At 40.5% G+C, this 21,336-nt stretch overlaps 1 protein-coding gene across 1 annotated transcript in view; it reads left to right on the top strand.

The window, feature by feature from the left end:
- Positions 1-21,336, top strand: part of fndc7b (fibronectin type III domain containing 7b) — a 57,814-nt gene that overhangs the window by 30,127 nt on the left and 6,351 nt on the right. Inside the window, exons 37-40 of the mRNA XM_065286622.2 lie at positions 7,746-8,003; positions 9,218-9,478; positions 10,017-10,277; positions 10,470-10,730. Of these exons, the coding sequence (XP_065142694.1) occupies positions 7,746-8,003; positions 9,218-9,478; positions 10,017-10,277; positions 10,470-10,730 (1,041 nt within the window). The remainder of the gene's footprint in view (positions 1-7,745; positions 8,004-9,217; positions 9,479-10,016; positions 10,278-10,469; positions 10,731-21,336) is intronic.

The following is a 21,336-nucleotide window of genomic DNA, read 5'->3' on the forward strand; positions in this document are numbered from 1 at the left end:
TTCAGTCTTAGGTTTTGATTTCAAAGATGGACTTTATTGTTAGCGAAATAAAGCCGTGAGGAGATCTTGCAAGATCCACTGGCTTCTTCTGGCATCATGGCTGATATATATATGCTTTGGCTCCCTCCTCCCCTCCTATTTGCCCCTGGGCTATTCCCTTTGTGTCCGACATTACAACACACACCTGTTCCACACAGATGGCTTTTATAACTCTTAACACAGATAGCTTTTAAAACATCTAACATATAAGGCACCACACAGATGGCTTTTATAAGGCATAATAAACTACTTCAACAGGTGGCTTTTATAAGGCATAGTAAACTACTTCATAATAAAAATGGCATAGTAAACTACTTCATAATAAAAAGGCATAGTTGGATTATAATGGTAAACTCATGATGCACATTTAAAGATTAAAATAAACTACTTCATAATCCCCGCTCTGAGGCTTACCTAGCCTCAGTTTTCCTGTTTATTTATTTTAATCCGGAGTGCTGTTTCATAATTTAGTGTTTCAATTATTACTTTCTTGAGGCTAAAATAAGCCACTATACATTATCAATTACCAAATTATGCCACAGCACTTCGAACTATGGACAATAAGAGCAAACCTCTTTCCATTCTTGTTTTGTCTTTGAATGTAAAAGTAAAAGAACTTAAAGCCCCTCTTTATAAACAGTTTAAAAATGTGTGCAATTGGTTCTGCACCTGCTGTTGGTTGTCACAGTTATGTAGAATATATTGTAATAGTTAAAAGGAAACAAAAATAAAAGCAAAGAAAACCAAAAAGCAAATAAAACAAAATCACTGAAAATAAAAACAAAAAGTAAATCATTCATAATACGAAATATTTGTTTCAATACAAATACAGCTTATTCCTCTTCTTCTTCGTCATCATCATCATCATCATCATCATCAAAGGTTCTTGAATATTATCTACCCGTTGTGAATTCAATACTATTTTGTAACGTAAGTTCTGATACCATTCTTGTTGATTTAAAATTAATTTTTCCATCCTCCTAATATTTAAACTTTTGTTTGATTTTTCTAAAAAGATACCTACACCTTATTTACCCACTAACCTCTAATTAAAATTTATTCAGTATATGTTATCATGTATTTCTAATGGCTGCATCTAGTTGTTATCCTAAGATAAATTAATGCCTTATTTGTAAACTTAATAATCTACTTTTTGATTGTAGTACTGTACATAATTTATTTATTCTGTATTTTTTATTCTGACAAAACTTTATTAAATTCCTTGTTTAGCTTAATCCCATCCCTTTATCTAATTTGTTACCCATTTGGTTGATCAACAGAATCTGCATATAATTTATGATTAATTGTTTTGTTCATCCTTTTATAAGGACTCTAAATACCCTTCTTTTGTAGTGATTTCCTGTCTCCATCATATTTAAGTACTTTTTCTCTCCCTCCTAATGATAACGAGGTCAAGCATTTTCTTTTTCTACAAATCCAAAATAATTCTCCAATCGATATTATTTGATCTTCAAATATCCTTAATGTATATGTTTCTCTGATTTGATTGTATTATTCTTCTAATAGCATTTCTCTTCTCACTTTTACACCTTAAGCTAGACTCTTTGATGTCTTCATAATATATCTAGAGTTTTATAGTTGATTCGTTCAAGATTCCTGTTATAAAGCATTTCATATTGACTTTTCCTAATTCTATAATTCCATAAGGTTTACATTTTCTTGTATGTATCATTCTGAAATTTCTATCCTTCCTGTTCCTATTTTTAATGTTTTGTTACTATACCATTGACACAAATATCCAAATTGTGGCTTGCAAAATGTATTTTTAAACTCAGATTTTCCCAAATGACCTAAATATTATCAAGATAAGTTGACCTTAACTTTTTCTCTTATCCATAAGAATTCTTGTTGAATTTATCACCCTATTTATGTGGACTTGAAAATGTTATTGCATTATTGAAATCTAGTTTAGTTTAAAGCCTAAAAAGCAACTTTGTAAACATATTTCCTTAACTGTAAATATTCCCCATTTGTATCATTTGTTATCTTTGGAATGTTTCCCATAAAATGTCCACCTTATGTTCTCAGTTCAATGTCTCTATGTTTTCAGTCTTTCTTTCAGATTCTGTTCCTTTGAGATTGTTATAGATCTTTCACTGGGCCTTGTTTAAGGCAAAAGTCCATCGCCAGAAAGTTTTAATTGACTGTAGCAATGCAAATCTTCTGTAGTAATCGGTTTCGTTCTTTAATTGACTGTAGCAATGCAAATCTTCTGTAGTAATCGGCTTCATTTTTTAATTGACTGTAGCAATGCAAATCTTCTGTAGTAATCAGTTTCGTTTTTTTTTCAATTCAATTTCTTTTGACAATTTCTCTTTTTCACTTTTTCCTCTCGGTGCTCAAAAACTTTGCTCTCCATCCGTCGGTATACTTGAATTGCTTTTACTTTGATTTGGTTTTGATGTTTCTTCTTTCATATCATTGGCATTCATTCTCCTTCTCTCCTTCCTACGAGCTCTGCTACATTGGCTGCTCCTCCCACTTGGACATTCTGGGACTGGTCTCATCCTGTCTCCCCCAGTTAGGCCCCCTGTGGCCGTGTTTGGCCTCCTCCGACCTCTCGAACCTCAGATAAGCTAGATTATCTCGCACTCATCAAGTCATGTTGTCTCATGTCGTCCTCAACTCCTTTCAGCTTCTTCTGTACACAAATAACTCAATACATAGACAATTAGTTTGTTCATATAACACTTAATTCCAGATGTTTTTACAATACGCATAGGTCTATCGGCGAATATTTCATGCAGTGTTAAAGGTGTACGGTTGTTAGTTTAGGTAAAACATAAGTTCTGTTATGATTAGTATTTTCACACATTTTGTTAAGTATGGCTTTGATGATTATTCCTTTTCTATACCTTTTTATCTACCATCCTTTGTGATTATAGATGTTAGTCAAATTTTTCTTCTCTCTTGCCCGTCACATCCGTTTTTCCCTTTTTATCTCAACTCAAAATCTTTATTCTTCTCATGAATCAAATAATTCATTTTCATTCCACTTATTCGCCCCATGTACATCTATGATAATAGTATTTATGACTGAGATTTCTCACTTCTTATACAATCTAAAAAGATCTCCTGACACTCTGAGGCCCTTTTTAGCATTAATCAACCAAATTAACTTTCCGCATGTTGGAATAGTAGTTCATCCATTCTAAACCTGTATAATATTTACCCTTATAATTAAATACGTAAATGCAAGTATCTACTTCTTATGCAAATCATAATTCACAGTAAAAATGTTTATCAAATGGAGAAACACTTGTAAGCAAAGTATGTAATTTTTTGGATCATCAATCTTTTCTTGTCATTAATTGGTCTTAAATCGTGACTAGATACAATTTAGATTTATTTCCTTAAATCGTATGTTTGTTACAATAATTAGTTATTTCTTTTTTCTATTCTCACAGCTTTTTCTTGTTTACCTATTATAGTATCCTATGGTGTTTTTTTTTCAATTTATTTCTTTTATCTATTTTATTTTCCTTTCTGCCATACCTGTTCGATGCCATTTATATTTGCTTTTTAGCTTAGTACCATCATTGGAGTTCTAACTTCCTCTGTAGAATACCAAATTCAAAAAAAAACAAATTTTCATTATGCATTTCTTCCTGTAAGATTAATAGGTGTCTGATTTGATTTCAGAAAAGGTAGTCACACCTAACAACATAAGTTCTTGATCAGCCTTTAATTTTGTCTAGCTGATTTTCTCATAAAGATTGTCTGTGTCCCTATAGTATCAAGGTCTTTACTAAACATTGAACGGCTGTTTACTCTTTCCCCTTTTTCACTCAACGGCTTGTATGAAGAAGCAAAAGAATAGTCCAGTTTTTCTCTTGTCTCCAAGAACAATATTGTATTTGTTGGTCTCCTTCTGGATTCCACTTAGTCTTTTTGTTGTTTGTTTGTAATTGTCTCTTGAACATATGCGCAGTGCCCCCTTCACTGCTTGAGATCAGTTATAGTCCCATTCATGTAGGATGTGTCCACAGCTTAGTTTATGAGTTCTCCTCTTTTTGCAACTCCAACACTTTGATGTCACACACAGTTTTTCATTGTCTTTGCATCGCCAGCTTTTATTCACTTTCTTGAATGTCAAAGGATGAGAGCTTTCAGCCTTTCAAGGTTTAACTTGACCAATTGCAAAATAATGCCTTTCAATTTAAAATAAAATTTATTTTGTGACCACCTTCAATCATCAGATGAAGACTCCTCTTCATTTTGTTAAATCTTTTTTCCTTTATATAATTTATCTGTGTCATTCACCTTTTAATAATTTTTCTGTCCTTTTTAATTTTTCATCTTTATTTCCACCTTTAATAACTTGGTCTCTACTCTTTTTCTTTTCTCTAATTTGTTGTTTTTCTTTCAAAGCTTTACCTCTGTTTTTCTGCTAGATTTTGTTTGATCCCACAATTCCCCTCGAGCAATGAGAGTTGATCTTTACAGGTCAAATCTGGTGACCATTTAGAACCCCCTCCCTTTCTCTCTCTCTCTCTCTCTCTTTCTCTCCTTCTCCCTTTGAGCATTTCTTTGTCTGTTAATTATCTCCTCTTATCTTTCATTAGTTTATATTTTTATTTAATTGTATTTCTCCTCACACGATGCCACATCAAATGTTTCCTCATTTGAACTCCAATTATTTTATTTTCTAATTCTCCACACAACAATTGTTTAATCCTTATTTTTACATTAATGTGACTGCCATAATCTTTTCTTTGCAATATAACAGACCTTATATTTTATAATTATTTCTCATTTTAACCACTTCACAATCTTATTGTTTTTTATTTGTCCAATTTATCTACTCTCCAAATAATTACTCAGATTCCCAATGTGTCCTTAAAACAAGATTCTTCAAATAATGTTAAACTCCATCACACACTTTTGTGCTTTTCTGGGCAAGCTATACTTTTCCTATCGAGCACACTCATTTATTTGAATCAATCATTTAAATGAGTTATTCAGATATTAGAAGTACCTGCGTACTTTACTATAAAAATTTATATTTGTGGCTACAATAACTCCACAATACCTTCCAATATCATACTTATTACCCAGCATTTATAACTGTCTCTTATCCATACTCATATTCTTACTCTTATTCACATACTTTCAAACTTTATCCCCTTTTTTATAGTTTTAAACAATCTTCACTCCTGTAACACAACACCTCTCTGTGCTCTCTACAGAGCAACAGAAGAAAGACACACCCACTGCTCACTCAGCCCCCACTCTTTCCATCTCAGACTTGCTCTCACACAGACTCACTATATTACAGACACGTTACATTCTCACAGAAATAAAATAAAATAAAACAACTCTATCTAGACAACCTGGCCAAGTTCATCTTTCCATTACACTTCAGTCGACATGGAAAAGATTCACTTACACAATTTACCAACACGACATGACAAATAAAACAAAAACAATATCTCTCATCAGCCCGGGCGTTTTAAAACAACAAGACAAATAACACATAGATTGTACCTGACCTACAGGATTTCAGTACTCTTCTCTCCAAACCCCAACGTGTCTGCCCCGACACGGTAACACTCAGGTTCGCGAAACTTCTTAGGCATTTTCTCAACTTAACATTAAATCTTTATCCAAGCCACTCAACGACAAAAATAAAACTCATTCACTCAATAAACCATCATCTGTCCTAGCACACATTCCTTTTGAAAATGAAACCTTTTATTCTTATCATTTAATCTAGTAATCTTTAATTTCCCCTTTTTATTCTCAAATTTGGAAGAGCATTTGAGATTTGACCACACCGAGCCCTCTCAGGTGAACAATACAATCTTTAAACAAGCAAAATTGATTGATTAATAGGTGGCCACCTGATTGCATTGCCCATCGAGAAAGTTAGCTGTAGTCTCTGGTTCTGTGCTCTTTTTGATGTCCCATCTGGTGTCAATTGTTTGACCAAACCTTAAATTTCAAATTCATGTTTGATAACCTATAAACCAAATTGTTAACCCAACCATTTTTCAGTAATAACCCATTAGCATTTATGTACAACCCTTTATGTATTTAATTGGGCTCTATTTATTTTATTTATTTATTTCCTTAGGGCTCATTCTTCCACACTATAACTCAGTAGTTATTTACCCTACACTCAAAGGATTAACTTGCAACCCCCTTAACAACCCGCAGAGACTGCCTAAGGGAAACTCTCTCCCTGCCTGCCAGATGCACGTTCACCTTTCTCTCACTAACAAACAAAATTCTGCAGCTGCATACACACTCAAAATTCAAACACACAGAGTACATATATTTTCATACATGAAACCTTGTATGCCACCCCTTGATATCACCTTATATACAATCAAATGACCATTACACCTCCATCAACACGGTCGTTAATTAAAACAATAAAATATACCACTTTAAAGCGGTATACTGTCAATTTTGATACACTTACACCCACACAAAATTGACCTCTATACCATACACCTCCTTTTCAACTGGTATAGACTTCTATATTATACACTTACATCGACAAATATAGGAAACTCTTACGCGTTCTCTTCAATTAAAATCTGTTTCAAGTCACTGTGATCATCAACGCCAACTCATCAGTAAGAAAATACAGATTCATGCATGCATGCCTTAGTTAGATTGTATCCTTGAAATCAAAACCCAGTTCACATCTATGGTTCTTAAATTTAGAAGAGCTTAAATTTCTCACCACATTGAGCAAAGTCTGGCAAACAACACAAACCTAATTTAATAAGCAAAAAGTGCTTACCTTATGGCCATACGTTGTTTGTGTTGCTCGTCAGGTTCGCCCAGGTGGTGTGACTGTCCAGCTCTTTTCTATCCCGGGTTTCGGCACCAAATGTTGTGGTTTTCCTTTTAATGTTGTGGTTTTCTTTTTCTTCAAATAAACAATCTTCAGTCTTAGGTTTTGATTTCAAAGATGGACTTTATTGTTAGCGAAATAAAGCCGTGAGGAGATCTTGCAAGATCCACTGGCTTCTTCTGGCATCATGGCTGATATATATATGCTTTGGCTCCCTCCTCCCCTCCTATTTGCCCCTGGGCTATTCCCTTTGTGTCCGAAATTACAACACACACCTGTTCCACACAGATGGCTTTTATAACTCTTAACACAGATAGCTTTTAAAACATCTAACATATAAGGCACCACACAGATGGCTTTTATAAGGCATAATAAACTACTTCAACAGGTGGCTTTTATAAGGCATAGTAAACTACTTCATAATAAAAATGGCATAGTAAACTACTTCATAATAAAAAGGCATAGTTGGATTATAATGGTAAACTCATGATGCACATTTAAAGATTAAAATAAACTACTTCACTGGTGGGTGCGGGGATGCAGGCTGCACACATTTCGGTGCCGTTTACATTCAGGTACAGTCGGGTTCAAAACAATTGCTGGTTTGGGTCAGGTCTTTCTTTTTAGAAATCTGGGTTAGGTATTAAGTGATTCGGGTCATTCCGGGTCAGGTTCATTTCTTTGAATTTGAGAAGACCTCTACCTGACAGCCACCCAGAACTCCCTAGCATCGTGGCCAGAAGATGTACGCTTTTTTGCAATTCTGTATGGCCACTTATAAATTAGACATATATCTTTTTTTTATGTTTGTAAGTTTTTTTAAGAATTAAATTTAAACGGGTGTATAAAAAATCTTTCTCTTTTTCTCTCGTTTTAGCACCTTGTCCTCCTCAGGCTGTAAATGTTCAGGTGAACTGCTCCGCTGGCTTCATGACTGTCACATGGGCAGCCAATCCAGATGCACAATCTTTCCATGTGAGGGCAACCAGTGGAGGAGTTTCTCTCTCATGTGACTCCAATTCTACCAGCTGTTCAATCAATGCATTATCATGTGGACGCTCATATTCTGTTACTGTAACAGCGATTCGCAATGCCTGTGAGAGTCAGCCCAGCACAGCTGTAAATGTGTCCTCAGGTAACCTTCATAATAACATGAAATAAATCAGATTAACAATGAATGATATCTAGAGTGAGCTGTGCAAACATTTTTTGAAATAAATTTCAATGAAATTACATAATGACGAGAAGTGAACGACACGTTTGGCGCAAATATGTGATACTGGCCTAAAACGCATCTTTTTTAAGGAAGTTGAACAATTTTAACTCGAGCTTGAAATTCGCATGACCCGTTGTTGTGCAAGCCGATGAGTGAAGAGCTTATTGACACATCTGGTTGTATCAGAAAACAGAGGAGAGCACTTTTGCCTGAGTGACGCGAAATATAAGTAAGGATAGGGTCAGGCTAGACTTTGATTCTTTGAATTTGTGCCATGTGAATTGCATTTTTGTGACGGACTTTTAATAGAGATCAGCGTCAAAGTGATAATCAAAACATACACAGAGTTTTTACTGCTTTTGGATCAGTGGATGCTTAAGTGTTTTTTAAGTTGGGTAAAAGCGCCACCTAGTGGAATAGCGGACATATGGAATTCCTTAAAAACTCATCATTGGCAGGGAAAGAGTTAAGGAAATAGTGTCACTACACCACCATATTTGCAACCCCTCCAGGTCTTGTTAGAACCGGGTTAGAACAAGACCTGTCGATTCTGCGCATGCGCAAAATCTCTCACCCAGAGGATTCCAGTTGGTGATTGGTTCTTTTTACTAGGAGGGACTACAGCGGCCATTCTGATGCGATATCCTCCATTCATATCAATACCAGTGACGCATCTTGTTAATATTAAAAACAGGTATCTTTGGTGCAGTGTAATGCAAATTTCCTTCGCTTTTGGTGTACACACCAATGTCCAACATTAGAGTACTGAAAACAGAAGTATCTGATTGTCCAAGATTTTTTCTAATGGGGCATACACACCAAACTTGAATTCAACGATTTGCGTGAGTAGATTACATTAAAAGTCAATGCAAAGATGAAATAGATGCAAAATCGCGCAGGGTGATGCAAATTATTCAAATTGGGCGGCGCCATTACCATGAGCGAAGATTGCGATGCTTCGCATTCGCTGTGTACGCAGCATAAGACACACATATTTTTAATTATTAATTGAATGAGCCGAGGTGATTATTAACTAATGCTGCTGACCAATCAGAAAATCTTACATCATTAAAATAATTGTAGTTGTGAAAGTGTCTGTTATTGTGTAACTGTTAATGTGTTTGTGTCTTTAGCTCCTTGTGTTCCTGAAGGAGAGACGGGAAACCTGGACTGTGTTATGAACTCAGCCTGGGTGTCATGGTTACCAGCAGAGGGGGCGGAGTCTTACTCTGTGCTGGCAGTGGAAAGGGGCGGGGCTAATGCTAGCTGCTCAACTACAAGTCAGCAATGCAACGTTCCTGACTTGCAGTGTGGAGCCACGTACACCTTCCAAGTCATTGCTTTGAATTCATTCTGCACAAGCAGATCCAATAACACCTTCCAGATACAAACAGGTGCGAACACACTCCAAGACTTCTGTGGCTTTAAATATCTATAAACACGAGGCTTTGTCCTACTGAAAACCCTCCCAGCCTGGTTTTAGCTGGTTTAGACAAGTTTTGGACACTTTTTGACCCACCAGCTTAAACCAGCTTGACCAGGCTGGAAGCTTGGCTAAGCTGATTGGCTGGTCTTAACTGGTTTAAGATGGAAGTAGCGGGTTTAAGCTGGTCTTCCAGCCTGGCCTAGCTGGTGGATCAGCTGGTCTCCCAGCCTGACTAGCTAAAAAAGTGGCCAAAACCTCTCTAAAACCAGCCTGCTACATCAACCTAACAAGCTTAGGCTGGTCTTTTTTAGTAGGGAAGTCAGTTAAACTAGTTCATAGCGAGCTACATGAATAACATCTTACTTTGAGGGTATTCAAAGGTAACTTATGTAGAAGTATGTACAACCGAAGCATCTGTCTGCGTATACTTACACATAATGCATTCTGTAGTGGCAATTTTTAAAGGATTTGCATGTTTATCTCTGTGATTTCTGTTTATTCGGCAGCTCCGTGCACTCTCACCGCCATCACTGCACACACAGACTGTTATAGCAGCCGAATAACAGTCAACTGGCAGCTGAATGAAGGCTCTTCTCTGTATGTGGCCACAGCAGTAGGTCAAGATCAAAGCATCTTAATGTGCAACAGTACAGGCATTTCTTGTGACCTCACCCATGTGCAGTGTGGAATGCAGTACACCATTATAGTCTCCGCCTCCTCAGACAAATGCAGTGGCATGCGAAGTCCTCCCTACAAGATCAACACAGGTAAATAATTTCACAGATACCGTAAACAAATAATGAGAGAGTGTTTAAGGGCAAACAATAAGTGTACTTCACAAAGCTACATTTACAAGTAAGATCACCATTAAAGTAAGGAAAGCATAAAAGTTTTTATATTTTTAACATTAGTGTTAACCAATGGAAACTTAACCATAACCTCTTCTCATTCTCATTCAGCACCATGTGTTCCTCAAAATGTATCAGTGAAGCCATTGTGCGATTCAAGTGGTATGCAGGCATCATGGTCACAGTCTGTAGTGGCAGAGTCTTACTCCCTTGTGGCCACGGGAACAGATGGGGATGTCCGAACCTGCAGAACCACCACCAGCAATTGCACCCTGTCCCAACTCCATTGTGGACAGCTGTATAACATTAGTATAACTGCTTCAGCTGGAAACTGCACCAGTCTATCCAGCCAAGAGATCATCCTCCACACGGGTGAGATACACTTCTTCATCTTATACTCAAGAGTTAAATGAGCTGCACGTTTTTATGTTCGTAGATGGGAAGTTGTCATTTTACGCCACCATGTTTCTACAGTAGCCCTAAATGGACAAACTGTTCTATAGATTGCGTTTTGTCAGTATGGGCCCTATCATACACCAGGCACAATGCAGCGGAAGGTGCGATGCATGTGTTTTTTGCTAGTGTGGCATATGAGAGTTTTTAACCAATACCAAATATGGCAGTAAATTGACTACACCCCCCCGGAAAGGGGCCAGGGACCCACAAGTACACAAGTGGGTGAGACAGATATAAGAAAACAGGAAATATTTCACACAGTTTATTCAAAATACATTGAAAATACATAATTCCTTTTAATATGCAAAAATTTACAATATATCACAACAACATCACACATCCACACACACACACTCTTGTTTCAACACAAGCACTCGTGTTCTCTCACAACAGCACACCACAAACCCGATTGTGATCACTGCAAATCGACAGCTGTACCACCACCACACACAACACTTTTACCCCAATTCTGAAGGGAGAAGAACAACAAAATATGACAAACATGCAAATTACACACGTACAAGCAGCACACTGTGATTAATAAAAGAACACTGCTGCCAAATGAGTTAATGTCACCACGGCTAAATTTAGCCTGGCCCTAATTGGCCGGAAGCACACTATTGGTCCGCTCGCGAAGGCAATCCCCCCTTTGTAGAGATATAATGATCAGTTAGTTCGCATTACATGTCACACATGCATCCGTTAGACCGCTAAGAGCGGGTCAAGCCTGGACCAACATGGAGAGAGAAACAACCCAGTCTTTCCGATCACACATTCATTACTGCAGCCACTCAGTAGTCAGTATTGATTATGAAGAAAGGACGCAAAGCTTAACGGCGCCCGAAAAACTTGCAACATCTCTGTGACATTAATAAAACATACAAGACTTTAGATTTAAAATAAGGGATGCATCTCGCTACACATTAATGAAACTGATCACATACCTGCCAATAAGGATTCACGCCGCTCGGCACACTTGACATGTACAAGTGGAAAACTCACAAAGTGTCACTCAACACGTCCGCGATGATCCATAGCCACACACAGCAAACTTGAATGAATCTCAAATTACCCTGTTTGACAGAAAAGGTTCACAATGCAACTGCCACTGGTAGCGCTTACCTCATAGACATAAACATGACACACAAAGTTACGTCACTTCTGAAACCCCTAAATGACGCGCTTGATGATGTGCACTTGGTTGAATGTCAATCTCACCCCGTTATACCCGTGGAACATACCATTTCTGCACAAATAATCAAACTGGTTGATCGCATCACCACAATCTACCCCCCCATTAGTCATTGTAGTCCTGACGATGAACATCAATCCCAGGGCCTAAACCAAGCAACCAGAGAGCTAGACCCCAAGGTACCTCACTACCTATAGCTCGTGGTAAGCAGAGGTCGACCGATTTATCGGCCGGCCGATTAATTGTCAGATTTTTGGCAGATTTAAAAAAATCGGCGTTGGCCGATTTTGCTGCAAAATTAGGCCGATTAATAGGCAGGCGCATCTGCGGGCACCTAAGCGTTGTTGTAGAACTCGTGACTCTGCCTCTTGCTGCAAGCAGATCGCTGCCGCCCCGTGTGTGTGCAGCCATGCCTTGCTCACAAACAGCTTTTGTAAACGATGCCGAGATCGCGCGAATTAAGCAGCCAGTAAAACAGCATGACGGGCTTATGTCGCGCGGTGCACTGTCCGTGCAAAGATTAGGCTCATTTCATGTGATTAATGAGTGATGATGAGTTTTGTTTGCGGACAGAGAGAGCAGAGCCGCGCGCACATGCTTTTGTCTCCCTGCTTTTATTACTCAAAACAAAACTGACTCGATGGCGAAAGGTCGGAAGACCAAATCATATCCACCGAGGAAATGTTTTTCGTGTTGTTACAGTAACACTTTGTTTACAGTTTTGCGCTGCTCAGCCTGGATTAGAACACAGCGCGTCTGATTCGCGAACTGACTCCTTTGAACGGATTCGTTTGAATGAACGGTTGAAACAACAGATCTGTCCCAACACTAAACTCACAAGACGTCACTGTCAGCACAATCAGTCACTTATAGCGCCTCAGAAATGAGAATTAAAATGTGTTCAGAAAGATTTTCCCTAAATAACAGTCTCAACTAAAAAACATAAACATTTACTATATATTAACTGTATGATGAATAAATAATTTATCAGGTCTACCAAATAAGGATTTTATCCTACAAAGCAATAAAAGCCATGGTAAAAAACTGAGCAAAGATGATGACAGCAGAGTGTCAGGTAATATCTGTGTCTGATAAATGCATGGTGCAGAGGAGGTTGTAAAACTCTTCAGAAAGACCAGTCATAATTTTTTTAAATACTTTGACTTAAATAGTGACATTTTTACATTTCAAATATCTGCTAATGATGAAAACATTTTGATTATTATGTACATATAGAAAATCGGCCAAACATATCGGCCATCTGCCGCCCTGATTTCTAAAAATCTGCATCGGCCAGAGAAAAAGCCATATCGGTTGACCTCTAGTGGTAAGCGGTGCAAATTTGAGTGCTGACCTCCCCCAACATGCCCAGTTCGTCTTGGGGCTCTTCCAGATATATTTGGCGGCCATGGATCCCGGGTCTGGCTGTGATCCTACACCCTCACTTTCCCACGCTGTGGGCCTATTACCTGGTTCCTTAACCCCAGAAGTGGGACCAACCCTTACTTCTGAAGGAGCTTGAGCCCTCTCCACACCCCCTTGAACAACCAGTGGGGACTCTACCACAAACGCCAAGTCCTCAGATTCGTCTTTCAAGGGTACGGACAGCTTAGACTGACCTCACAAGACTCAATTGAATATGAGGCCCAACAAAAAATCCACAGGCAGTCTATGCTCCTGCCCAAACATTAAAAATTAAGGCATTTCTCCAATGGCTTGGTGGGGAGTGTTATTATAGCAGAACACCACATGTGACGAACAAGATGTCCAGTCCCTCTTCTTTCCGGTGGGCAAAGTCTGCAGCGAATAGTGCATTGTCTGGTTAAACCGTTCGCACTGGCCATTACCAGCTGGATGGTATGCAGTAGTAGGTGACTTACCCATCTGGTAGAGGCTACACAACTGCTGAATGAGCCCAGATTCAAAGTTGCGGCCCTGATCGGAATGTATCCGCCCGGAACCCCAAACTTAAAAAACCACTACTCCACCAAGACACGAGCCGCAGTCACCGCCTGTTGATCCCAAGTTGGGATTGCCACGGTAAATTGATTAAAAATGTCCATCATTACCAAAACATTTTCTTGCCCCGAGTGCGAAGGCTCAAGGACTGTAAAGTCCAAGGCCACAATCTCATTTAGGCAGGAGGCCATCAGGTGTGCCGTATAGCTCAGAGCTACTGGTGTAGCCTCCTTGGCCTGCTGACACCGCTCACACTGCTGTACCCAGTGGGCTACATTAGCTGACATCCCTGGCCAGTAGCACCGTTGACGCACCAGCTCCAAGGTGCGCTCAATGCTTTGATGCCCATGACACTGATGTAATTGAGTCAGTCCCTCAGGCTGTAATACGGCTGGCAACACCAGTTGCAGCACCTTCTCACCACCATCCGAACGGCAGACCCGTTGATATAAACAGGCCCTCCTGTTCCACCAAACAGTCCCACTGCCGGAGCAACACCGAAACCAAGTTGGATAACGGTCGCCGCATCTGCATTTTGATTGACCCTACCTGACCAGTATTGCACCTCAAAATCAAAGGCTGTGAATTCAGCTGCCCAACACTGTTCGGTGGCCCCCAATTTTGTAGTTGCCATGTGGCTCAATGGATTATTATTATTGCGCACAATACAGCAATGACCCAGCAAGTATTCACAGAATTTTTCAGCCGTACCCCATTTTAGGGCCAAAAACTCGAGCCGCATAGAACTGTATGTGGCTGTAGTACCCTCTGCTGGGCGAAGACTAGATGCTGCTAAAAGTGCCACATTGCACCTTTTAGGTAATATCAGCAGTCTTACAGTAAGGAAGCCACATGGTGCCAACGGTCAAGGGGAAAATAACTCCTTTTAAAATGAAAATTTTAAAATATGATGGTTATTGCGGCATAGATTTAATCAAAATAAATAACCAAACCATACCAAACCGCAGCAGGCTGAACACATGAGGATACACATTGAAGACGCGTCACGCTAAGCCATTGCACATGATGAGATGTCTTTATTTCTCTTTTTCACGAGTTTAGAAAACACAAGCACTTACTTTGATTGATGTACTTCATAAAATATGCAAAGATACTTTAGACAGACAGTGCAACCACGATGAAGACGATGACGGTCAACAAAAAGTTTCTCCCCATGCTCACCCCGCGGCCATGATCCTCCAAACACAGGTGATCGCACACACACACTAATACAAGCACCACACCGCAGAGTGCCACCCACAGTAAGCAATGACGTCACGAATGCAGGTGCACATACACGACAGAATAAGAAGAAATGAATATTAATAATAGAAAGATCAAACCCAATGTATGGCTCCTACATTCCGGCCCCAAATTATTTCATAGTAATAATTGACCACCACTAACACCTTGTGGGAGACAGACAACAGTAAGACATGCAAAGTGAACTATCAGTCCTTTTAAAGTCCAATGATGTCAAAATTCATGGCTGCTTCATCCAAAGATCTTCACTACCCCTCTGCTTCCTGCAGAAGGCAGACTTTGGTTATTGGCCTGTTTAAAAGGCTGGTTTTAGTTTTGATCCGTGCACTTCGCACCAGTCCATTTTTGTCCGTAACGGTATCCAAAATCCTTCCTATAATCCAAGTATTACGAGGTGCCATATCATCCACCAACACCACAAGATCTCCTGGAGAAAAGTTTCTTTTGGCAGTATTCCACTTCTGGCGCTCCTGAAGTCCAGGAAGATACTCCTTTACCCAGCGCTTCCAGAACAAATCCGACATATACTGTACTTGTTTCCAGCGACGACGAGCATAAACATCCTCCTTCTCAAACAACCCTGGGGGAAAAAATGGCTTTGTCTTTAGCAGAAGTAGATGGTTAGGGGTCAATGCCTCCAAATCTTGAGGATCTGTTGATGCCTTTGTTAATGGACGGTTATTAACAATCGCCTCAGCCTCACAAAACACTGTCACCAAACTTTCTTCATCCAGAGTCTGAGTCTTCAAAACAGAGTTTAGCACTTTACGGACTGACCGAATTAACCTTTCCCAAGCACCTCCATGGTGTGATGCTGCTGGGGGATTAAAAACCCATTTCACACTCTTTTGTAACAATGTGTCATTTATGAGGTTATGATTCAGATTCTCAATGGCCTTCCTCAATTCTCGTTCAGCGCCTACGAAGTTAGTACCATTATCTGAATGGATTTCCAAGACTTGACCACGTCTGGCCACAAACCTTCTGAAACCATTGATGAAAGAGTCGGTGTCCAACGATGAAAGAACTTCAAGGTGAATGGCTCGCATCGCTAAGCATGTAAAGATTAACCCATACCTCTTGACCACAGCTCTTCCACGTTTAACATCAAACGGTCCGAAGCAGTCCAAACCAACTCGACTGAAAGGAGGCTCATCAGGGGTTATTCTGCTGCAAGGAAGGTCAGCCATTTTCTGACATCCAGGTGAAGCAGACAATCTACGACAGACGACACATTTGGTCAAAACCTTTCTGATGGCAGCACAAGCACCAGGAATCCAATACTTCTGACGTAGATGAGAAAGCATATGGTTGCGTCCACCATGGCCTGTTTCTTGGTGCACATGACGCAGAATAAGTGTGGAGATGTGTTGATCTTTAGCCAGGATAACTGGATGTTTTGCTTCAACTGGCATTGCTGCTCTACTAAGCCGTCCTCCAACCCTAATGAGATCACCATCCAGGATGGGGTTAAGCTTGTAGAGGTGACTTGTTCTTTTCACACACTCTCCTTTCTTCAAGTTAGCCAGTTCTTCCGAAAACATTGTTTTCTGACAAAAACGAATAATATCGGACTCTGCTACAACCATATCCTCCACGGACAGAATACTCTTTGGTACTTGAGCCTTAACCGCTTTCATCTGGACCTGTAGCTCTTTCTTCAACTGCTCATCACTTTGGTCCAATTTAGAAAGGGTTTTTCTCAGCAGCTTTCGATGTCTCACCAGAAACAGAAGCAAGGCCTTAAGCTTAAGGAACCAACCAACAGCTCTTTTAAGATGGAACCAGGAGGAAAAGTGATCAATGAGCTTTTTCACTGGACAGACCTGCTCAACTTGAACAGCATTCACCATCACAACTTTGACTTCTGGGTCTTCAACAAGAGGGTTATCCAAGGTCTCAGGAATTTTGGGCCACCTGCTCTCAGGCTCATGAAGAAAGTCAGGACCACAGAGCCATGCACTAGTCTTAAGCAATGACTGAACTTTGACACCTCTGGAGGCTAGATCTGCAGGGTTGATTAATGTATTGACATACCTCCATTGGGATACGTTAGACATTTTCAATATCTCAGACACTCTGTTTGCTACGAAGATCTTAAATCTGGATGTTTCATTTTTGATATACTTCAAGACAGAAGTGCTGTCTGTCCAAAAGACTGACTGTTGAAGGTCCATTTGCAGCTCCTTTCTCCACAACTTGTCCATTCTGCTAGCAACAACCGCAGCAGTCAGCTCCATACGTGGAATAGAGACAAGTTTTAGTGGAGCTACTCGTGCCTTTCCCATTACAAAGGCAGTATGAGTTCGCCCTCTATCGTCATGAAGCAACAGGTAAGTCACAGTCCCAAACCCTTCCTCACTTGCATCTGCAAAGTGGTGGAGCTGAGCAGAGACAAGATGACCACAATCCACAGGCTTTAAACACCTACTGACCTCCCAATTTTCAAGGTCATGAAGCTCTTCCAACCAAGTCATCCATTCTCCAGCAACAGAAGATGGCAAAGGATCATCCCATCCTAAACGTTTCCTACAAAGATCTTGTTGGATTTTCTTCGCAGACAAAACAACAGGTGCCAAGAAACCAAGAGGGTCATATATCGAACTAGTCACAGACAAGATTCCTCTTCTTGTGAGTGGATGGTTTTTAAGTGTGATTTTAAACTTAAATGAATCAGATTGGACACACCACTGCACACCCAAGGCATGCTCTACTGGCAAAGCATCACTATTCAGATTCAGATCTTTCACCTCCTTGGCTCGGTCCTCCTGAGGAATGGTAGCAAGAACATTGCGTCGGTTACTGATCCATTTTGTGAGCTTAAAACCACCTTTAGCACACAAAGCACTAAGCTCTTGACATAAAGATATTGCTTCCTCCTCAGAGTCGACAGACACCAAACAGTCATCAACGTAGAAATGGTGCAGGACAGTGTCAACTGCCATAGGACTGAAGCACTTTTGATTGTCTTCAGCACACTTCCTCAGGGCAAAACAGGCACAACTAGGTGAGGAAGTAGCGCCGAACAAATGAGCCAGCATTCTGTATTCCATTAGCTCCTGACTGCAATCTCCATCAGGCCACCAGAGAAATCTCAACAAATCAGAGTCTTCAGCCGGCACCCTGACCTGATGATACATGGCCTCAATGTCTGCCATGAGCACCACGGGCTCTTTGCGGAATCTTGTGAGGACTCCTACTAACAAATTTGTGAGATCTGGTCCTTGAAGAAGCTGTAAGTTTAAAGATGTCCCTTGAAACGGTGCCCCACAATCAAAGACTACTCGTAGTTTTTTCTTTTTCTGATGATACACTCCATGATGGGGTATATACCACACCCTTCCATCGCAACGGGTCAGCTGATCAGATGGAACTCTCTCTGCATAGCCATTAGCCAGCATATTGGACATAAATGTGATGTAATCAGAACGAAAAGATAGATCTTTACTCAAACGTTTTTTGAGACTCAATGCACGCTGTTCTACAACGGTCTTGTTATTTGGCATTTTGAGGTATCTGTGTCTTACCGGCAAACCAATACTGTAATGACCATTGATGAGTTTGGTAGACTCAGAGACTAACTCAAGAAAGCGTTTATCCTCCCTTGACAGACCAAGTTGTTCATCGTGCAGAGTTTCAGGAAAATCCACCTTCAGCTGCTTCTCCCAAAGCTCATCAAGCCTCGCCACTGATATTCGATTGACTGTGATGTCAGGCTGCAAACACTTTTGATCACTGATATGACAATCTCCACGGAGTGGGCCATTCACTGTCCAACCCAGGATGGTCTTAATCGCATATGGACCCCCATTCACTGAACGAACCACCTGCCATGGCTCCAGAGCATGAGGGACATTAGTACCAATCAAAAGGTCAACATCAGCATCAATCTCTGGTATTTTTATGTGTCTCAGGTGCGACCATCTTTGGATGTCCTTTGATTGTGGAATGTTACCTCGATGAACAGGCATACTCTGTTGAGTAAAAATCTCAGGCAAGCCACAAAAGTTGTTGGAATCCAGCCCAGCGACTTCCAAGTCTGACAACTTGTAACTGTCCACTACTTTCTCTTGTCCCATCGTTCTAAGGAGGATTCCCAACTTCGCCCCTGTAAGATTGAGTCGGGTCATGAGTCGCTCCGTACAAAATGAGGCGGAACTCCCCGGATCCAAAAACGCATACGTGACCAAGGTCTTTTGGCTCCTTTTGGATTTCACCTGAACAGGCAGAATAGACAGCGTACAGTCCTGCTTACCGGCCCCAGTCAAGCCACTGGACTGAACAGACACCACGGCACCATCTCTGACCATTTCCAAGTCACCGTTTGTCTGAGTCGAAACCTTTTCTTTTGCTTTGGGGTAGATGCAAAAAACGTCTGATATGTAGTGTATGCAGCTATAGGCATCCCACGTTGTTGCATATCTACCCCAAAGCAAAAGAAAAGGTTTCGACTCAGACAAACGGTGACTTGGAAATGGTCAGAGATGGTGCTCCCCGGATCCTGGCTCCTCGTTTGTATAGTGGACAGTATCTCCGCCTGTCACGCGGAAGACCGGGGTTCGATTCCCCGACGGGGAGCCAGGATCCGGGGAGTTCCGCCTCATTTTGTACGGAGCGACTCTTGTCCCATCGTTCTAAGGAGGATTCCCAACTTCGCCCCTGTAAGATTGAGTCGGGTCATGAGTCGCTCCGTACAAAATGAGGCGGAACTCCCCGGATCCAAAAACGCATACGTGACCAAGGTCTTTTGGCTCCTTTTGGATTTCACCTGAACAGGCAGAATAGACAGCGTACAGTCCTGCTTACCGGCCCCAGTCAAGCCACTGGACTGAACAGACACCACGGCACCATCTCTGACCATTTCCAAGTCACCGTTTGTCTGAGTCGAAACCTTTTCTTTTGCTTTGGGGTAGATATGCAACAACGTGGGATGCCTATAGCTGCATACACTACATATCAGACGTTTTTTGCAGTCTTTACTCATGTGCCCAGTGCACAGACATCCAAAGCACAGACGATTTTCCTTCAAAAAAGACATTTTTTCATTTTGTGTTCTTTTCTGCAAAAGGCGGCAAACATCTAATGAATGCCCAGCACCACAAAACAAACAGACTTTCACCAGTAAGTCCTTCTGCCTTTTATACCCAGACTCCACTTTCTTCTCAGCAGGCATTACAGTAGTGGCAAAACTACTGCCTCTAACCTTTGAACTAGTTTGAGACTTAACCATGTTTAATTCTTTTCTTCCTGATCCAGATGTATCCTGTATATTTCCGAAAAGAGGGTCACTTGCAATCTTGACTTGCCTCTCAACAAACTCCACAATGTCCAAAAACGTTACTCTACGACCAAACTTCTGCTGAATATCACAGGCCACACTTCTCCAATGTTCCCGCAACTTATAAGGCAGTTTCTTCACAATAATTTGCATATTTGTAGGCACGTTCAGATCGGTCACAGCAACTCCCATAGAGTTACAACATTCCTGCAAAAGCAAACTGTATGCTTGTAAAGCTTTGATATCTTCAGCTTTAATTACCGGCCATAAAAGCACCTTATCCATATATGCAGAGGCTACTTTGAATGGATCACCAAAATGCTCCTGAAGCAGAGACTTTGCCTTAATGTATCCATGGGACGGAGGCAGATGTTGACAGCTTTGGACCAAATCCCTGGGCTGACCTCTCGTATATTGCTCGAGGTAATACAAACAATCCTTCTGACTTTGTGTTCTCCCTTCAATGTTGTGTTCGAATCCTTTTATAAAGGTTTGATATTGCAGTGGATTGCCATCAAAAACTTGTAGGTCTCGCTTAGGTAAGAGAAAAAGTGACTGTTGTTCAACCAATAAAGATGTAATTTGATTTTGCCTTTCCAAAACTGTGAGAAAACGCTGATCAGAATTATTCATTGATACAGGTGCAGCATCATGCTGAAGGTGAGTAACTGGTGGATTAGAGACACCTTTTAACAATGCGGATGGATCGTCCCAGGTCACAACAGCAGGCAGCTCAAGTTTATCGTATGTCTTGGACCTCACATCAGAACAACCTGAGAGCGAAGCTTCCCCTACAGCCTCAGCAGCCAACGGTTGAGGATTAAACTCAG

The sequence above is a fragment of the Paramisgurnus dabryanus genome, chromosome 21 (genome assembly GCF_030506205.2).
Source record: "Paramisgurnus dabryanus chromosome 21, PD_genome_1.1, whole genome shotgun sequence".
Taxonomy (NCBI): Eukaryota; Metazoa; Chordata; class Actinopteri; order Cypriniformes; family Cobitidae; genus Paramisgurnus; species Paramisgurnus dabryanus.